The sequence below is a fragment of the Diuraphis noxia genome, unplaced genomic scaffold (assembly GCF_037042655.1).
Source record: "Diuraphis noxia isolate RWA-SAM2 unplaced genomic scaffold, SU_Dnox_SAM2 contig0002, whole genome shotgun sequence".
In the NCBI taxonomy this organism is placed as follows: Eukaryota; Metazoa; Arthropoda; class Insecta; order Hemiptera; family Aphididae; genus Diuraphis; species Diuraphis noxia.
Genome location: NW_028301712.1, coordinates 38,787,091 through 38,810,265, shown reverse-complemented (window position 1 = coordinate 38,810,265; position 23,175 = coordinate 38,787,091). Strand labels below are relative to the sequence as shown.

The following is a 23,175-nucleotide window of genomic DNA, read 5'->3' as shown; positions in this document are numbered from 1 at the left end:
TTGAATACAAACTGAAGTACCGACCAGTTCTCTTATTAAATGAAATTTATCCATATATCAACTACACAGTCAGCGTCATAGCGATTTCTCCACCAGTGATAATGGTGGGGTGTGTCATCAATGGTCAATCTATTGATGCACAAAGTAATATTTTTATATTCTAGATATTGACAACTTTAATATAAACTATAACTTAATTTCAATATTATATTTAATTTAAGTTTCACTTAGATGTGATGTATGATTTTTATATGATCACTTTAATATGTACAATAATATAATATAAACGATTTTCTGTCGAAAAATTAATGTCGAGATTGTCTTAATCTAAAAAAAAAAATGTCTATTTAAGATTAAAAAAAAAGATTATTTACGACAAATATTGGTTGGATTAATAATAGTATTAAAGTATTGATATTTAAAATTGTCACAACAATAATCACTAATCACTTTTATCGTTGCTTTTTTATGTAGGTTCTTCAAAAAAGGACGCCAAAAATATGCTTGCCATCTGGGTATTGAAACATTTTTGCGAAAATGAAAGTTATAACGGCGCACATACACACGTGCGCATAAAAAGGTCTTTTTCGAGACCAACAGTGTGTACAATACCACACGTTGACAATTTAATTTCACACTTTTGTCAGGGAAACTTGACTGGCGAAGGTGGTTTGTAAAGAAATAATATGCTACAAGAGGCTGATGAGGGAAATACCAACGCACCAATCAAGTAACCCGCACCACTGCAAAAGTGCGACATTCTCTCATCACTCTTAATAAACTCAACCAACCAGCACCGGAATTCCTCATAAATGCATTATATATAACGGTGCAGCTACAAAACTTAAATCAGTCTTCATCCTAACCCTCAACTGTCAAAACATAATAGTACAATCAGGTGCCACCAGCGGCATACCTGAAGCGTATCCCGATTGTTATATATTATTATATTATTGTCACCAAGTGACTTTGTTGCAGGCTTGCTGCACGTTATCGTTTCTAATGCCCAACGCCGACGACCGCCAGTTGTCAACCAGTTGCACACCAGCGACACACAACCCTGAAGTCGACTCAATGACCAACCGACGAATACGACCCCACGCCGATTAGGACTAGTCTCCGTGGAACCAAAATTGTCCTTTTCAGGACAACCTCTATATTGTTTGGGTCACACTTATCCGAATGAGACTCACGGAACGGATGCCACTTTCATAAGCGGCCCCGACGTGATAAGATCTCGTTCCCCACCCAATTTATGTACATACTATACGAGCTTGTATTTATTATATATTGAAACACGTTGTTCACGTGTTTTTTCAAGGTTTCGAAGACCGCTACGCCATCGGTCCCCGACTCCTCATTTTTGTATATTATAATATTATATTTACACAGAAATAAAAGGATTATTTATTTACCAAATACCAACAAGTTCATTTTTACGAGACAGCAGCGCATTTAGCGTGCGGTGCGTGCCGTATCATAGTTTTAAATACATATATATATTATTGATTATTATAAGGTATTAACAGCATGTACAATATACATTTAATTAGATAAAATAGATACTTTGGTGAATCATATAAATGCATGTAACCAGACTGTGCCGTTAAGATTTGGCGCCCTGGGCAAAATTAAACCGTTAATACGGTAAGTACGGCACATAAAAAAGCTTATGTTGCACGAGGTAATTTTTTATATTGTAACATATTTCTATTAACAACTAATATTTTAATACTTTTTTTCATTCCTTCAAATATTTCATAAAATGTAAACTTAGATAAAATGTTTATAAAATAATCAGTTATTATTGGTATTAATTTATACTTTACAGCACCAACAAAAAAAGAGGCAAAGGTAAAAATCAGCATTATGGCCCTAAATTATTTTTATGGGTATGATTATTTACGATATTTATTAATTTCTATCTTTTTCATCAATAAATACATAACATTATTTAATTTCAGCTATGACCATTTCCTTGGAGAACAAGAAGGATGGATATCGCTAAAATTATTAAAGAGAATTCGTTGAAGAACACAAACAATATTAAATTAACCAATAGTTTAATTTCTTTTTACACCTATTATCCGTCATAAATACACAGTGACTTGGGCACTCAATGTCTAAGTTATCACTCAATACCTTTATTATTTTCATATTATAGTCTAATTTTTGTCATATATATATTATATTTCCAAATTATATACACTATACATAATTGTTATATTGGAAGTATAATATATATGGCTAAAATTAGACTGTAATATGAAAATAATAATGATATTGATTGATTACTTATTCATCGAGTTCTTATATCATTGTGTTGTGACGGTAATCTGTGTAAAAAGAAATAATCGAATTGGTTAGTTAAATGTTTTTATACTTAAATGCTTATTGTTACTGTTTGAAATAATATCAATAAAATAAAAAATGTATTACATAATAGTTATATGTATAGTATAAATACTTATTAATGTATTGATAAAATGAATCGGTAACTTAAAATTCAAAATACTGATTCTGATAGGTAGTATATAATATAATATGATAGACTTAATAACTATACATTTTATATAAGCTATATGTACCTTATAGTCAATCTCAATAATTAATTTACTCGTTTTAAAAATTAAAACCTTTTCAATATAAAAATGTTATTTTTTATTACTAAAAAAAAAATAGTTTTAATTTACATAATAACTATGCATTTCCCCCATAAAATTATTCAGTTTATTATATAACTCAATTTACATATTAATTGATTACAATTTGCTTGCATTTTTGTTTTTGATTATTGTTTTTAGCTGATATCTAAATAGGCAGTCATTTCAGCACAACTCGACGTTTTATTTGAGTTTACTTATTAAACTCAAAATATTTTTACACTACAGCCCGTATAAAATGAACTAATGTTCGTAAAGTTGTTGAAAAATCTTCACTTTTATATTATATATATATATATATATATATATATAGAGCATCGTGTATTTATGTTAAACTCTGTTTAAGTGGCTTAAAGTTCTAAACGCCACATAGGGAAAAACCGGAAATTGAAAATAAAACTGTGGAACGCGATAGTTTAGTAAAAATAAAATATACTTAATCACGATGCCAAACATATGACGATAAACGTGTTTGTTAACTCACAAACACGTCTAATATGTTACTGGTTATGGTAAGAATGTGCTGAATGGGGAGGAAGAGTAAATGGTGGAAAGGTCTTATCATTTTTCCGTGTTGTCTTTATTGGAAAATACGCAATGTATTCGTAAAGTGTAAATATTATTATTTATTTATTTATTTTTTTGTAACCTATTGAAATAACCTAATACCAAAGAAATGCACCCACGACAGAGGTGTAGCTAAATTGCCTATTCAAAACGCCATATAACAATAATTTGATTATTTAAATGTGCTTAGGAAATATTATATTTATGAGATACCACTGATACTAGAAAAAACGACTAAATATAAGTAAAGAATACCGAAACGAAATAGGGTGAAGTCACGTAGAAAGAGTAAACTGGGTACACTTAAATGGATTGTAGAGGATTTGAATACCGTAAATTGAAAGAAAAATCATATTATTCAACATACACCTGCGAACGAAAACAAAATAGTACTTAAGTTTAGATCAGAAATAACAATCCACCCAACTATTCCGAAAATTAATTTTGAAATAAGTTTCTAGAATTTAAAAATATAAATAATTATTATTAATTATAAACGTTGTTTGATAGTGGGTTTCAGTATCACACATTATTACTACTACTATTATTATTGTTATTAAAAAGTAACAATCGTTTTGTCTATAATAATAAAAATTGTAATTATATATACCTACTGTTATCAAAAATATTAAAAACTCAACCTTGTCAAAGTATTTTTCAACGCTCTGTATAGTCATCTAATCATACGACCTTATAACATTATAATATTATATAATTATGTGTATATAATGTATATATTGTTAGCTTATAAATTCTAGATGCAAACACATCATTGCCGTCTATCTGGAACACTCACCTCGTCGGTATACCCGATGATCCCTTTGACAGGGATAATTCCAATTTGCTCGGACTGGAGGGATGGGTGCGTGCGGATCCGCAGTCCGGCGCTGTATTTGCCCACGTGCTGCAGCAATTTTGTAGCCGGAGACGACAGCGCCAGTCCATGGTCTGGGGGCTTGGCGCCATTGAAAGGCGCTTCTTTCACGTCGATGTGTTTCGTCTGTAAACACGACGGTAATGTGGTTAAGGTTGTAAAAGCTCGTCTTAATGTTATTATTATATAATACTTTAGATACGCTCTGTGCACTTATTATTATTTATTTAGTTACGGAGGAAATTGTTCGTCGGAAGCGGACGCGAGCGAGTGTATAAAAATATTTTATTTTATTATAATACGTAGTCGAAGTTGTACTTTTTTTCTTCGATACGTTTATTTGAATCGGGTGAGTAGGTGGGTGTGCTGGTATTATGCAATTTATAATAAACGTTTTGTGAAAAGCAATCATCGCGTTCGAAAAAAAAAGGATCCTGAATCTGATGTTCGTTTTGGACCGTTGAAAGATTGTTCGACATTTGTCTAAGACCGTCTGAGCTCTCTTAGGTTTATCCGGTGATTTTAGTGATAACAACTCTGTGGTGAAAAGGGCGTGGGCGGATACGCTGTCCAATCTACGCGTTTGATTTATCATGACTATAAATATTATCATAATATGTAAAGCGAGTTGGATTTTCACACTACCTCTTGAAAATCACCATACGTTCATCGCTTTCACGTCGAAATAAGATTAACTAAAATTACCTATGGTTCTTTACTCAGTTAATACACGAACAAATTATATAATTTTATATGAGCTGTCGAAAAGGCGCTGTCGATAAATTATAAAAAATGGATAAATGTTGTATAATATAAAATACCTGTTTCGTCAGTGGATACCCGTCCACTTCCACCCTGATGTCGTAATATCCGGTGGCCATCGGCGTCCAGTACACTGTGTAAGTACCGTTGCCTTGTGACTCCATTGGCAGCTTTTCCGAGTCGCCTTTTGCCGACGGTGATGCTAAACGGAGTTCTTCAAATGAATAATTCTCGTAATGCTGAAATACGTTATAAAATCGCGTATATTTTAAGTGATTATTTTTTTATATTATAAGAGTTATTGCTCGCATAACAATAGTAAATAAGGAACAGTATATATTATATTCTTCATAATTTATAATCCATTTCATTAGTTAATAATATAATTTATAGTTATATGATAACCGACTTCGATGATCGAAGTATTAAAATAAACATAATATTATAATAACGTTTTTTTATCTCGACGTGCACATAATACCGTATAACAATAGACCGATGTTATCGTGTATGTATGATATATAAACTATTATATTTCACGTACCTATATAGGTAATTACATATATATACATACGATGGTTCGCAGAGACGGAATTAATAAATATATATTTTTGTTTAACACTGTTGAAGTTGCAATCGTCGAACGGAAAACCTTTAAGCTGTATTTATTCTGATTAAACGCGGATTTAATTAATTACCATCATAACCCGCTGACGTCGGAAACGGCGAATACGAATAGCTACGCTAGTCCAACAAGAGCAAAAGGATTACAATAATGAGCTTTCGATAGGTTCCTTATTGAGATTAATTAATAATAAAAATTCCATACAAGTTTTTGGATTGTATTTTAAATAAATTAACGATGGTAAATGATGATAAATCTAATAATATAACGTAATTTAACATTATTATTGCTATATATTTTCATTGTTTTTTATATCCACATACTTTCATGAATGTAATGGTTTGATATCTGAACTTGTCCTTGACCACCGTTTCGTATGGGACATAAGTTTTTGGCACGGGGTGTCCGCCGAAATACTTGTCATCCACCGTACCAGAGCACCTGTCTATGTATGGGTTGGCTTTGGATTTGCAATTCAATTGAGTAAAAAATTCCACCTGTTGTGTTAAGATAGTAATTTATTATAATATATTAATTTACATGCGTGCTATATAAACAAAATTATCGAGTGTGTATCTCAGATATTTCCGATAAAACGGGACATGAAATAAACATATGGATTAAAATATTCCAAATACCAATGTAATATTTAATAATAACAACAACAAGAAATATACACAAGAAAAACATCCCTTAAAAACAATAATATTAATATTCACTGCCAAAAATATTTGATACCAGAACATATTATCTAGTACATCAGAATAAATCCTTAATTCATTCAAATGTCAACACTGAGAATATTATATTACATTTTTCCAATACAAAAAACTTAATTAAAATATCATAACTTAAATATATCACAATTTGTTTGTAATCTAACGATATATACATACCTATAATTTAATAATTTTAAAAAAATAGTAAATTTATTCACTTAACTACATTTTTTTTATTTCATATTAGTAAAGTTATTAAATGTACGTTTGTCGTGTAATTATCAAATTAGATTTTCAGACAACTTCGTTACGAAAAGTCAATTAATTTTGAAATGAGTGGAATAGATAGCAAAGAACTAATCAATTTTATCATCGTGAAATACAAATAAATCAAGTTTTGATAACTATATTTTTTTAATTGTAATATATTTTTAAGTTATTATACAGGCATATTATATAGGTAGGAGCTTACTGAAGTATGCAAGCAAGCTTAAGTGTTTTCTGTCAGTATATAAAAGTGAAGGTTTTTCAACAACTTTACGAACATTAGTTCATTTTATCACAAATTTAATTAAGTATCGTATTATGTGTATTTTAAATACTAATTAAAGTTTGAATATAAAATTTTATTAATTTTAATTGAAAATAGAGTTTTTAACGTTCAATTAAAAAACAAATAAGCTTTACTAAAAGTAAAAATATCCCAAGCGTAAAACAATAATGTTAAACGTATCTAATTGCTATTACTATTATTATTATATAAATTAAATACACTAAAACCTTTTTCATAGAATCGCATTCAACGTAACCCACAATATTTCATTATGTTTTCCTAATGACTTATTTAACACTAATTTTATAATTTGTATGAAACATTAACACAGCTTGTTATATCATATTACAAATAAAAAAGAATAAACTAAATAGTTTTGCTTTTAAAAAGTAATAATAAACGAAATAACATTCAAAAGAATATATACTTACGTATTTTTAAATAACAAAACCCGTAAAATGACAGTAATACAATTATTAAAATGGATTATTTTACCTATTTCAATCGCTAATGAAAGAAACGATGTACCGTGAACTTGACTCCGTATTTTTTCTAATGGTACAGTTGGTAGAAATAAGGGAATATGCGCCCACCCCTTTACAAAAGAGTAAAAAGTGAACACTTATAATTTGATACATTATTGCTGAATACATGTTGTTAGAATTCTGCCATTCAATGAATGCATTTTCCACATAGATAATAGTTTCTATGAATTTGGAATGCAACAGAACAAGAAGTATTTGTTGTTAACATCACACTCTTGAAATTTACCTCGTGTCGAAATACAATATACTTAAATGATTACTTTTCGCGATAAAAAATATATACCTACTCGAATATTGTTACAAAACTTCATTTCAATTAAAATAGGTTAAGAAACTCATTTCTTGGTTAAGCATTGGAATTTAGAGGTAAAGATTAATTACCTTTAACCCGATCGATTGAACTGGATTACCGTACTGGTCACGCGTCCGGACGGTGAATTTGGCCGGCCATCCACACCTCACCTCGACCGTGGACAGCGAAAGCTCACAAGAATCCGGTTCGATGACAGACTCTGGTTGGAGCCACCTGGCTAATCGACAACCGGCAGAATGCGGCACACAGCCCACGAACTCTCTGAGAAATCGGTTTTCGTTTCCATCCACACTGTAAACACACACAATGAAAATAAATAATTAAAAAATTGTATTGGTTTTCTAATAATAATTGTAACACACAATAAGAGATGACTGTTTTTGGTTTTAACTTTTCAAGTATAATTTACTATTAATAACTATACATTATTATTATATATTCTAATATAATTATATTGGTTTATATTATTTAACATAATTTTCGACATAACATAGGTTTTTCAGGGTGTATGTTATGATGCATATGCATTTAAAATTTGTACATCTCTCTTTTTTCTGTTTACAACCGATACAACGTCGAAAACTGTTTCATATATATATACGTTGAAATTAACAACACATTTTAATATGAATTATGGTGGTATAGCAGTTATACACAAAAATGGTTATTATTTGACATCTGAACGACAGTATTCATCGACGAGATTTAAGATGGAAAAATAAGTTCTTACAGTGGAGAGAAAAAACTTTAAAAAAATGGGTACTTCATGCATTGCGGATTCGGATACATATTATGTTTATTTTATACCTCAATATTTTAATAGTAGAACAGGCGTATATTAATTATAATATTATACATCGTAACTCACTGTTTTGTCATTTAAAATGTTTGATGAAAAAAGGATAGAGAGACAAAAATTGTAGTCCATTATAATAACAATGAAAAATGATATCTAAAAAAAAAGCAACAACAGTAACAATACCATCTTCTAGGTATCAATATATTGTTATTCCCAGAACACGCGCCCACAACGCACAGAAAAACGATTACATGTTAACTAAGTTTTTATATTTTTGTATTTTTGTATTCTGTCTGTCTGTCTCTTCACTCTCTCTTCTCTCTATCTATCTATCTTTTGGAAGTGCATAGTAATGTTTGAAAATAAATCAAGAGTCTGTCTAACATTAAAATACCAAATTTTCTTTCGTATTTCGGATTTTATTCCTCGACCGGTTATCAGATTTAAACGCATATCGGCAGCGTTTTTACAATTATTTGGTCGCTTAAAAATAATGTTATCCATTCCAACTTTGCAAAATGGCATTACAATTTTGAGCGTGATACATTGTCTGCTGAGACCCGATTCGCAGAATCACAGAGATACGATGTGGACCCGAAAGCGCGACCGTGAACCGTGAACAGTCTTATATTTCGGAAAAATAACTAAAATATTTATAAATAAGTAGGTTGGTAACGGATGATTATAGCAGTTGATAATAATTGGTATACTTTAGAGATAACTCTGCAGATAGCTTACATACAATTTTTAACCCATAAACTGTACAAACTTTCATAAAACGATACCAATGTGAAATAGCCGTTATGTTGCGAAACCACTTAGCTGCAAGTTGTGTAACCACTTATAGATGTTGATTGTACCTCAATCTATAGATAAATAAATTTGAACTATGTGTTTTTCTTTTTTTTTTTGTAATTCTATATTATATTATGAAAAGGATTTTAACCTTTTGGCTACCCATACTACCAACTAATTCAAATTTTCTGTAAAAAACCAGTCTCTAAGTTGAAAATCAAAAAAATATTTTATTCTATTAAAAAAAAGTGGCTGTGAACAATTAATAAATATTTTTACAAAACACACATCATTTTAAAACCAATACATTTCTAAAATATATTATTTAAACAAACCGTGGAACGATCTTTTGTGAGTCCTCTTACACTTCGTATTATAATAACATAATAGGTATAATAAGACTTTCGAGTGACAAACAACGAGTAACCAGGCCACTGACTGATGGAAGTTTGTAAAACGATATCGAAAGGCTAAAAATAATTACTTTAACAACAATATTGTCCCCGCGTGTAGAAGGTATTGCTGTTTGTCACCCATTAATTTGTGTACTTGATAATAATATCATTTTTCATGTTGCAATTACTATACTTTAGATCGTCTTGGATTATAATGAAATTGTTAGTATTATTATTCTTATTATCATTATTATTATTATTATTATTATTATTATTATTATTATTATTGTTTTTATTATTAGTAGTATCATCATCATTATTATTTCATATTTCTGCGCGTACATCATAAATTGTATAGAACTTATCGTTTTTTTTTTTTATTATTAAATGCATACTCACAAAAAAAATACATATTCATTGTCATGGTAATTATAATATGTCGCGTTTTCGACATATTTCGTAAAAATTTGAACTATAAAACCTTATAAAAAAAAATTGTGACTAACGATTTTTAATTTTTTTTAGCTACAATAAGAACAACTTATAAGGAACCTTGTATTAAATGTTCAAGTTTTTTTGGTCGTCCAACATTTTTTTACCGACACTTCAAAAAAAAATTCTCAAAAAAATCGAAAATTTCAGTTGTCTATAAATAACTCAAAAAAAGTCAAAACTTTTTGAAAATTAAACAATATATATATAACACTAACATAAACATTTGGTGAAAATTTCAAGTATTTACAGTAATTAGTTTTTGAATTACAACCATATAAAAAATCAATTTGGTCGAAAACTGGTTTTGCGTAAAAATTCCAGTTTTTTTGCCATTTTTTTGAAAACTGTTGGAAAATGTTTACTTTTGACCTCTATAATCCACCAAGGCTCTTCAATTTTACATTGGAAACCACCCTCAAAGTTTGAAATCGAAGCATTATTTCGACTATTTTTTTTTTATAGTTATGCTGTACACAGACACAAAAACAAAAAAAACACATCATCGTAAAATCAATACATTCATCACTTCGTTCAGAATCTAATACATATTCATTGTCATGGTAATTATAATATAATATCGATTATTTTTCACAATAATGTATAACGTAATGTCATTCATATTATAATTAATATATGTCTGTTTATGTATAAATATAATACCTATTCATATATCTATATGGATGTTACAGATTAGGCGATGACTGCAGTAATTATATAAAATACATTTTCATATGAATATATTTATAGAACATATATTATAATCTGTCATAACGATGCACATTTTTTAGTTATTATAACTTAAAATTAATTACGTACTTATGTTTACTGAATAAGTTACTAAAATGTTATAACATTTTACAACTAAAAACTATACAGTTTAAAGCTACTCTCTTTAAACGCTGTGTAATATTTATACACATAATATAAAATATATAGCGTATATAATTTATAAGTTATATATATAATAAGTTTGAATAATATTGTGTACGGACGAATGGAAAACTATGATGTTTATTAAAATAGAGAGTAATAAAAGTTTAGTAATAAATTTATGCGTGAAAATAGTGAGTATAAAAAATAATGAATATTTTTTTTCCTCTTTTTTTTAAATCTCTTTTTTTCGATTTGGTAAATTCATAAAAATGTATTAGTCATCTAAAGATTCGAATTATTAGTAATTTGTATTTTTAATTGCTCGCAAAAAAATGTTTAAACAAAAACCCCTGTCATAAAAATCAATATCATTCAAATAGTATTTATTTGACATTTAAAACTAATGAATTGGTTGAATAAAAATAGTTATAAATAAGTCAAAGTGTAAAGTATACACCTGTCACCTATTTAACTAAATGGGCGTTGATTGGAACGTGCGTGATTTATATAATGCTTATGGAATATAGATTAATGAAATTTACAATAGTACAATATTGTACAAATATGATTGTTTACTCTGTTCAAAATATATCTTAAAATTAATGGTCCGAATACGATAATTTGCAAAACGCACGTACGTGTGAGGTGCTCAATGTATACCAACATGTTTATTTATAATATCCAATAATGCTATGAAACGTTGTTTATTTTGAAGTCCATGGTGATTATATTTGATAAGTCCAGGAAATATTACTTTTTACTCGTATTTAACCTCAAAACTAAACATATTAGTGGTATCAACTATTATTTATAATGTATATACGTTCCATCCAAAATATATCTCTAAAATATAATCCAACAACACCGCTTTCGGAGAAGTAGCTTGGAAATATATTAAAGCTTACTCACACATTTTGTATTCTACCTATCGTCGATCAACGGATATATGCTGCTGCAGCGATTGTTGTCATTTAACTTATTATTTTTATTTTCCATAAAGTGTGATTCAACGAACATTATATATATTGTATCAGAGAAAAAAAAATTCAATATACCTAACAGATAAGCGGTTACAAAAAATATAAAATTCACGATGAGCTGCCACAAACGAAAAAGTACACAAAATGCCTAAAAAATAATACGACGAATTCGCGTGTCTATGTATCTATACGTATGTATAACAGGATACGCGTGTTCACGCCGACCATATTGTTATTATTATTACACATTTTACTTACTGTGGTCCAGTCGTATTACGAATTCGACTTAATAACATGCATGTGTGAATTATAGAGTTTAATAAGGATACAGGCACTTTGAATAATTTAAAGTCGAGAGTCGTCTTTATATATTAGTATTAGCGTAGACGTACTTTTTGTCTTCTTGTCTCAGTGCCGTAGCGAGATGTAGTGTGGAATAGTGTTCCATTCGTACTACTCATTGGTTTGAAGATTCATTATCCGTTCAAAATGTTAATTCATGAAATGCTTGTAAACATATTATATCCTACCTAATAGAATTAGAATAAACGTTAGGTATTACAACATGCTTACTGCTTTTCTGATGGCGAATACCGGATGTGTAAATACTTAATATATTATAGCATCATTTCTTGTATACACAATATAAGTTAGGTATTTATAGTAATATACCTAACACTAATTATAAATTACAGAAACTAAAAATACTACAGTTATCATCATTATTGATGACAAAATATAGAATAGTTTAACGCCATATTAATATAATACTATACTATATTGTATATTTAAGTATGACATGTTTGATACAATATATTATTTGCTTGTATTTCATTTTGTTATTATTGATCCAACGAGAAAATATATAAATATTTTATATGATATAGAAATAAAAAACAAGACGACACGAAGCATGTTGAAAAACCACACCAAACGTGTGAATTGTGAAAGTAAACTTAGAAACCGTAGGCATAATAACAAATATTATAATTTATAATAATACTTGTAAGTCGAAAAAAGATCAACATCTAAGCGTGTGTGTCAACGATGCCTACAATTTACACGTCAACGTACAACACATATTTTACAAAACAAATTACATTTTGAAGATATAATATGCCAACGTAGTTCAACAAGTTATCCGTAAGTATATTGTATAGCAACTATATAGTAACTTATAATATTATATGTGTAGCATTATATTATGACATATTACTTTATTTCGTTATTCAAAGCATTGGATAAAATATACTTAGTTCTACTGATGACGATTTAAATCACATTCATAGCTATTATTGTTCTATTTTTCATGGTAAATTTGTTTTTTAACAGCAGAAGACCATAAATATAAATATCCATATAATATTTTAAGTACCTAAATATAATAATGTTGCTGCTATTTGTGACTAACTTCAAAGGTATATAATGGTATTATTATTCATGAATGAAATTATAATTTTTTTTTTTTTGTCTTAAAACATAATAATATGTAGTTCGTTTTAAAAAGTTTGTCACGATGGCGTTTTATTATCGTAATATTTTTATTTGTTTCAGTAGTGGTTGTTCTGATTTTGGCATAAAAATAAATAAACGTATACATAACTGTAAGTCTCGCATAACTCCACAAATATATTTATACTTTGTAAGCATTATGATTTAATTTAAGCCATAGGATATTATAATTTATAATATAGATAACATATTGCATTAGGGTCGTATTAAAGTAGAATTTATAACAGCTACATTATGACTACGGAACGTATAATGGAAACCGTATAAAAAATTAATAGTGTAAATGTTTATTATAAATACGCATTTTTGTATATCCTAAAATAATAATAATAAAGTAATCTGGCAACAGTTTGGAATGAAGCGGCAAAAAAATATCTAATAAATTTTCGAGATGAGTTTAGAGAAAACAACGGACTCTGTTCACAAAGACCTTTAGACAATTGAATAGTGGTTTTTGTAATTGGATTTCCCGGCTGAACGTTTTCCATTTGCACAAATCTTGAAGGGTGGCAGTGGTGGAGCTTGGGTGAACGTCAAGTCGTATAAAAACCACATTGTATACATACACACACTTTCGTACAATAATATATTATCTCTTTCTGCGCGTGCCATTCATCGGGTTTCGAATAATACGGTGGATCTTGGATGAACGGGTGATGGTATAGGGGTTGGTTTTGTGACTCTTTGACAAAACGACGACTATACCTACGAACATGTACTCTGGTGTGCGTGCGTGGTACAGGTAACAAATTAAATGCGATTTATGCGGTCGCAAGAAAAGTATAATAATATTATTAATATAGAATTCGATTGGCAACGATATTATTGTATGTGTAATACATATAATAATATACTATGGACTGTATAATATATACGGCGTTTTACGATCCTAACACTAAAACTATAGTACAGTGTAAGTATAATAATAATAGCAGTTGCGGTAATGTATATCGCATAATATGTATAAACCACGGTTGTGGTTTAGTCTCATTTACACCAATCCCTCCGTCATCGTGGTAAATTATATTATACCTTTAGTGTTAGTATAATATTATTATTACCAAATGGCGGGGTCGATCCATTATAGAACATTACACCACCCTCGTATAACTCCTATCAAGTTTGCCGCGCCCAGAGTTACGAATCGACGTCGTTATGCGGCCCCGTGCGTTACATCATTATTATTATTATGCATTGACGTGACGGCTGCTGCAGAGAAACATATTAGACTGTTGTAGCTCCTGTGGGTTCAAGGGTAAAATAATAAGCAGTGCAGGTGACGAGTAAGGGGAGACAATGATTCATTGAAGAATTTAGTCAAAATAATAATCGTATAAATTATAGAAGAAGAAATAATATTGCTATACTAAAAAAAAAGTTGTGTTCACACAACGCAGCGTGATTTAATATTTAGATGATGGTAAAAATCTAATTAATTTTTGAAGTTTATTGAACAAACAAGAATTCTGGAACAACAAAGTCATTTGAGATTATTTAAGACTCTATACCTTTAGATTTTGCAGTGTTTTTTAGGTGTCAAGTACTACACCAACTCATATTTTTTATCATGTTTGAGCAGTGTTAGTGAAAAATAATCACATGATGGTTGGAATGTTTGAAAATCAATTCATACAAAGAGCAGATCCTCAAATAGAATTTAAAAATGAAAAACGTGAAAGATGTTTAACACAAATTGTTTGATGAATAGGATGGGATTTAAAGACATCTGGTAATTTATGAAGCATATACAAGGTCAGTCATGCCAATTTAAATATCTAATCATAATATACCAACGCCGATCAAAAGAAAATACGAATATCCTTCTATAACTGAGTATTTTTCTGTCTGACAAGCTGACAATATGGTTCAATTATAATTTTTTATTAATATTTATAAATATAAGTAAATACTAAATTCAAAAAAAATACTGCTATAACTATCAAATTATCAAAAATGTCATAGGTGACAACATTCATGATCATACGAATTTATTAGAATTTCCAAATTTTAATCCCAACAGATTATATAAGAAATTCTCATCAGTAAAATAATAATAATTATTGATAAGTTTGTTATATATGTTTTTTCTCAAATGCTTATTGATATAAAAATTATGCAAATGTGTGTTTATTAAGTTCCATGGGATCATTCATGAATATATTTTAGATTCTTTTTTCTATCATATCCTTATAACAACATTTATATTTTTTTCTGGATATCAAAGTAATTTCTTCAATAACGACACAAAAAACGATGGAGCAAAAATTGCTCCGTTATATGTTGGTCACACGCATGTGCATTATATGCAGTCACGCAAAAGTTTGCGTAAAGCAAACACGGCCTTTATAAGCACAGTCAATATACTCGTAAATGTATAAAATAATACGCAGAGAGGCGTTGACACACATTTTCATATATTTTTTAACCGACAAAAAGCTAACAAAGCAGCAATGCTTTTATTAATCGTCGCCTGCCTAAGTATATATTATATCAACAGCCGATGATAAAGACTTTTCGGTTTCTTCATATACGCAAACGAATCTACACGTATATTTAAGTGTGTCCTGTTTAATGGCGAGGACATGATAAAATTGTTTACGACTGGAAATAAAGCACCGATAAATTTGCAGTAAACCTTTCTCATTCGTCTCTCGGTCCCAAAAGGAGATTTGTTTAAAATTCTATTCGTGGCTTTATACAACGAACAAACATGAACATGAACCTGTATAAATTAAGTGCACCAAAGTTACAGCTGCAACTGCAGCAGGTCTCATACGCTGGCACTCTGCCGTATGTATATACGTAATTATAATAATACATTATGTATCGTATCATCAATAACTTACTTTCTTATTAACAATACGTAATAGGTACGGCTGAATAGTTAATTCTATACTTCGATATTATTAATCAAATTATCACTCTGTACAAACATTTACCACCAAAATATATGAATATAAGATTATAAATTTGACATAATATATTATGTACAACGGTCAGCGGTTGGATACCCGACCTGCAATATTAGCAATAAAGTCAGATAAAGGTTTTTAGTTTAAATTTTAATGCCGATGGTTGAATATTGTTAAGAGTCATAGAATATATTGATCAAACAAAATTAATTTTATAATAAGTAGAATAATATTGTTAAATTAATATACCTAATATAATTATATACAATATCATATTATGTACAATGCTCAGATACTCAACAGGAATACAGACATATTTTATGTTCTAAATATGCGCAATATCCGTGTTTTCGTTTTAAGATGTAGTGATACACTCGGCGTAATTTATACGACAAAATATAATAAATAACCGAGTTAAGTATAATAGTATTACTCGTATTTTATATTATTTTATATCAATCTGAATATTTTAATTTGAATAAGTTCTCATTACATGTTTGTAGATTAAATTAACGTTGTACGCTATGATAATATATTCAAATATGAGAAACGATCATGCTTTTCGAATACGCCGGAACAGAAATATCACGTCATCATTTACGGTATAAATTACAATATTATACGATGTAACAACAATCTCTCGATAAATAAGTCATAATGTACCTAATATAATACATTTGATAGTTTCAATGAAATGCGTAGAACTGTGCCCCGATAAAAGCCAGTTGATTGAGACCACATTGTCCACATTGAAAAACGGTTAACACGCAACCGACTTGGGTGACGGGTAAACACGGTTTAATTTAAATGATATGCGAATGTTTGTAAAACGAAATCGTCCGCGGTATACTCGTGTGCAGGATGTGTAAATAACCTCCTAACATTATTATCCATTACGAATGCGTCGTTGAACAAACGTAGATCAATCGTTAGCTTTTCGTGGAAAAACCAAAACGAATTCAATTAAACACCATTTCGAAAATCTAATTCCCCTGTATAATAGATATATCAACTCAAGATTATGCGGACCAAACTGATCGTTTAATTTGAATACATCAAACGTGTTATTATGATGGTTTCCTAGTTTAGAGTGTACTGCAGATGCACTCGTTCAAGAGTTATCACAAAGTGTGTCTGCGGGGCAAATTTATTAAAATATGTCGACGGTGAAATCAAACGAATTTTGAGCCAGAAAACATTTGGAACATTTCGGTAGAATTAAGTGAAACAGTATACAGCACTGCGGGACTTGTGTTCAAAATAGTACAATATAAACTATTGTACGTTTGTACTGAATACATAATATAAATATTATTATTATTATGTAAGCTAAAACACGTAGCAGGTCAATCGGTCGACACTTCTTTGTGCAAATATAAATGACAAATAATAACAAGCCTGATCGAGATAGTGGTGGTGGAGTAATAGACGAGAGGTTTTTAAATTGGCTCACGTCTCCGATCAATTTGACTATTTGTCAGCGTCACGCTCACACCCTTATTGCGGTCCAGGACGATGTCTCGTCGTCGGTGCCCCTCCAGCCTCCTTCTATAGTAGTTTTCGGCGCGTTTGGTTATTTCCCCGCTACGCCTCTGCCGATGATCGATGAACGTGGAGACGACAGCAGCCAGAGGGATCGGTGTGAGAGTAAATGAGGGAAAAAACCGTTGACAGACGTGGACGAATGAAGAAAATAAAACGCACGCAACGACGTTCCAAAACGGTTTTAGATAAGATATTACGCCTAAGAAAAATAAGTATAGAGATCCCATCACTGGTGTATAATAACAATGTTTTATGTCACTGCCATTGAATGCGCGAATTCGTAGACGTGGAGATCAACTGACGCAAATACGTTATTATCTATACGTATCAATACATGTCATTAGTGTACAACCGTCTTCACAACATATTATATGATATAATAATATATTTGTATACGAATCGTATAATGTTGATATATACTTAAACAGCACTAACACAATAATACACTTTTTTAAATATACGTAGGTATATATATTATAATGAACTGAGAAACTGCAGAAACGTTATATATTTTTAACCTTATCTTATTTCATTATCTGATATCATAAACAAGAGTTGATTTAATGTTTATAGAATGTAAATAAATAAAAAAATTTTCTTCTGGCTGTATAATATCTAAATACTGCAACTTCTAAATCTTAATCCCCAAAGCAATTATTATATATGTATCCTTTTTTTTTATTTTTTTTGAAACGTGATTATTCAGCAATATGTGTTAGGCATCTACTATCTAAATTGTGTGCAATTCGTCGTGAATAGTTTTGAAATGTTTTATCATCCTAAGGTATTCAAGGACCATGTGTGTTTAATTTCTCAAAGTTATACACGTCAGATGGGCTTAAAAGACTTCCAACCTTAAGTTTATGACGAGTAGAATATTATCTACCGAGCCGTGAACTGTCTAAGCATATCATAATAATATTCATAAATAAAATATGTTACTGCGTTTAATTGTTGTTTACTTTTAGTTTTGGTCGTTTCAAAACAATTTCACGTAAAAGCAAGACTTTTATAAGTGTATGTTGAGAATTTAATTAAACTAGGGGATGCGAGTATTATATAAATATCTTTGAATTTATTATCTCGTGCCTGTTTTCATAATAATATAGTTACATAATAATATGTAGGTTTAATAGGATATTGGACAAATTCGGTCATCAAAACACTTTTGTACCAGAATGAAGTATATTTACTAGGTATTCATTTTTTACTGTTAACTTATGAGTAAAACTGATATGGATACTTTTAGACAAACCTTTCGTATAAAACGTTTTCAAATATTTCCCCTATTGTTTTCCGACACCCGTCGGTATGAAGATACTCTTAGCTTTAATAACATTATGAAATCCGTTCGTTCAATTTCGTGCTGTAATGTAATTTGATATTTTGTTTTCTTAGTATAGATGAAAAAAGGCTGAACCATAATCTGAGATCAAATACCAAGTTTTAAATTTAAAGTTACGACGACCAAAGCGCAGCTGACGTTTGACATATTAACGACTTCACCTACCGAAAACTTCTCATAAAATATCTCGTTTGGGTTTATAGAAACACAAAACTAATACGTAGGTATATTTATCGCAAATTCATTCTTATAACAATATATTGCAGGTAAGTGTAAAAACAAGGAAACTAAAGTTTTATGCAAAACAATTTATTTCAATAAGCCAATTGAGCGTATAGATCAAAATGAGCAACCAAATCTAACAAACTTGAAATACTCATCAAAATTATAGGTACCCACCCATAAATATTGGCATAATTTATAAACATGAAACTGTCACAATATACGTTTGTAGAAACTAAAGACGTGAACAGTCACTGTTGATTATTTAAAAAATTAGTCTGAGTTATTAAAGATGTATAATATTATTTTTATATCTTGTGATTTATAAAGAATAAAAATAAAACGCTAGTGATATTTTTAAAATTAATTTCAAATAGTTACAAACACTAACAATACGTTTGGTAAACAAATTGCATTTCTATTTACTATGCGACTATATTATTGGAATAACGAAATTCTGGTTTTGAAAAAATGTAATAATAATATTTGTATAGGTGGCTTGGTGAGGCACGATCATACGCTCATTCTGCGGAAACGCACTGAGCATACGTACCGGCTGCAGTTGCTAGGTCTTTGATGGGTGACCAGTGACCACCCGAGATTTTTAGTAAACCATATCCTTGCCACATATACACCAATACGTGTAACAACCTACAAACAAATACACAAAAATAACCCCTATCGTACCACCCCACACCCAATGGCCTATTTCCACGGGTTTTTAGTAATAAAACAAAATTTTATAGGTCTGAATGACAATGATATTTGAATATTTTAATTCACGTTTTTTTTTTTTTTTAATTTTTTGTGTAGGTACCGTATTTAAATTCTTCAACTTTTTTTTATTTAAGAAATAACCCTCGACAACTTGGCCATTAGGATAATTCTTCAACTGTATCTTCTCATATTTAAAACTAGTCAAAATGTATAATCTTGCAAATTTAATTATAAAAACGATATATAATATACAATGTAGAACTCAATAAAAATATAAGGTTACTATTTCTAAAATATATATGTTACGGTAAAAGTACGAATATCGGTTGAACCTAGAATTTACCAGTAAATCCTAAGTTTCGCCGACTACTGTTGGTTAAACGTTTGGTTAAACCTCCAATGATTTTTATAGTTCGGACTTTTCAAACGAGATGATTGAAGATGACGAAGAAGAAACACACGTAGAAACTAAATATGTAGAAACAAAGGACGTAGAAAATAAAATACCAGCACGGATACAAAAAATTAAGCAACATCGAAAAGAATCACTTATCGGCCTATAGAAACAAGCAAAGCAAATGTTGCAAACGTCAAACAAGAAAATTCCAACTGTACAAATTGGACAAACTGTCAAAATTAAAATTCCCGAAGTCGATCGAAGTAAAGTTGATGCCCGCACATTAATGGCTAAGATGTTACAAGTTGTGGTTGGAGATTTTTATCGCCTGGCTACAAAAGCGGAACACTCTCAAAACTGTTCGCTAGCAACCAGTTCACCTTATGCGAAGAAAATGTTCTAGAATCGGCAATTATACCAGATAATGTAATTGGTATTCGACAAGCAGTATCGCAACTGTCTTTGACTGGTGGACAAGGACTAATAAGGTGTGACTGTTTAAAAAAATGTGTAACAAACAGATGTAAATGCCGATCCAAAAATGTATTGTGCAACTCGAGATGTCACAGTAGCCAAGCCTGCACAAATAAATAATTTAATAATACAATTAATTTAATCATAATGAAAATAATATACTAGTAATAAATGTTCCTAGTGCATTTAATATGTCAATTTTTGCATTAGTATTTAATAATAATAATAACACTAATAATAAACATCATTACAGCAATAATATTGTGTAATAATTATATAAATTTGTTGTCATAATATTATATAACAATAATATAAATGTGTGTATTTAATATATTATAGGCATTGATGTAGTACCTACCTAAATAAACTTAAATAATAATATTTTTAACTTAAATAAACTTAAATAATAATAATAATTAATAAATTTGGTAAAAAATTTTGGACTTTTACTAACACTGATTGTTTATCCTAAGATTTACCAAATCTCGTTTGTAAAAGTCCGAACTATAAAAATCCTTCGGGGTTTGACCAAACGATGTTGTGTTTTACCGAAATCAATTGGTAAATGTCCGAAATTCGGACATTTACCAACAGTAGTCGGCGAAACCTAGGATTTACCGGTAAATCCTAGGTTTAACAGGTATTCGTACTTTTGCCGTAACATATACATATATACTAGCTGAACCGTGCATTTCGTAGCCCGTTAAAAATCCTACTTCTTATATGTCTCAAATTGTGTGTTAAATTCGTTATCTGTGATTATGCTAGCAGTATATTTTTATACAAATAAATATATAACAGTTAAAATATACTAAGTAATAATCTTACAACGATATTAAATTTAGCTTATCATTATGTAATTTCATTCGTTTTTTCGAGATAGTCTGATAATTTAAATATTCAACTGAATGATAAAATTTGGTACAGAGATACCTATGGGCAGAAGATGGGCTAAGTTAAAAAGTGACAGGCCTAAATATCATTCAGTTGAATATTTAAATTGTCAGACTACCTGGATAAAACGAATAAAATTACATGATGATTAACTAAAATGAATATCGTTGTAAAACTATTACTTAACATATTTTAACCATTTTTATGTGTATAAAAATATACTGCTAGCATAAACACAGGAAAAGATTTTAACACACAGTTTGAGCCATATAACGGGCTATGAAGAGCACGGGTCAGCTATATAGTGTATTTATTGAAGTGCGTTTGGATACTCGATACCTTTTGTTCCTCCTTCTTGTGCGTACACGAATAAATCAGATGGTTTTCAGACACGTTGGCATATCACATACAGCTGTCCATGTTAGCAACATGGATTTTTTAGATTCAATCCACACATTTTTAGCGATTGTCCTTGTGCTTTGATGATGGTCGTCGCAAAGGCGGGTCATGCAAGAAACTCCAAACGTTTGAATACGAAAGGCATATCTGTTGAAATCATTGGGATGAGTGGCAATAGTACATATTCGCCTTTAAACTTTCCGTTTAAAATTGTAGCTTCAATAATGTTGTTATTATCAACGTTTTTACTGAAAGCCTGGTACTATTGCAGAATCGTGGTGGATTAATGTTTCGTAGAAGAATAATGGGCAAGCCAAATTTCAATGTTAAAATATGCAGTGGCACATGCCTGGCAATTCAAGTAAATTTAAGAATCCAGATGGATATTTGACAACTTCGTCTTGATTCATTACGGTATCGATGGACAGGTACGTTGTCGTGTTGCCTGGAATTTCGTTTAGAATAGTGATATTGATTGTACTTATACATTATAATTTTTGGCTGCCAATATAATCCATTTACTGAGCCATTGACGATTTCTGTAACTTAGTGTTAGATTTGGTAAAATTAACTCTTTTGTCGTTACGGTTATTTTACAGAAATTATTTGGCAATGTGATGCATTGTGTTGATTCATCGAACGGTAGTTTCCTATTCCCCATTTCCAGCAATTGTTTTGCAAAACAATCAGTTGGTGCATAATTTTGTAGATTTACACGCATATTTGTCTTTAAGTTCAATTTATGTACGTATTGCCATAAAACTGATTATTTGAGACATGCATTTATCCAAATAAATTAT

At 29.9% G+C, this 23,175-nt stretch overlaps 1 protein-coding gene across 2 annotated transcripts in view; it reads right to left on the bottom strand.

Annotated features, from left to right (window-relative positions):
* The window catches only part of hiw (MYC binding protein highwire), a 302,801-nt gene that overhangs the window by 40,868 nt on the left and 238,758 nt on the right, over positions 1-23,175 (bottom strand). For both annotated transcript variants that reach the window (XM_089219243.1, XM_089219244.1), the window contains exons 36-39: positions 7,690-7,912; positions 5,815-5,988; positions 4,926-5,105; positions 4,027-4,230 (exon numbers count right to left, since the gene is read on the bottom strand). In XM_089219243.1, coding sequence (XP_089075369.1) covers positions 4,027-4,230; positions 4,926-5,105; positions 5,815-5,988; positions 7,690-7,912 — 781 coding nt within the window. The remainder of the gene's footprint in view (positions 1-4,026; positions 4,231-4,925; positions 5,106-5,814; positions 5,989-7,689; positions 7,913-23,175) is intronic.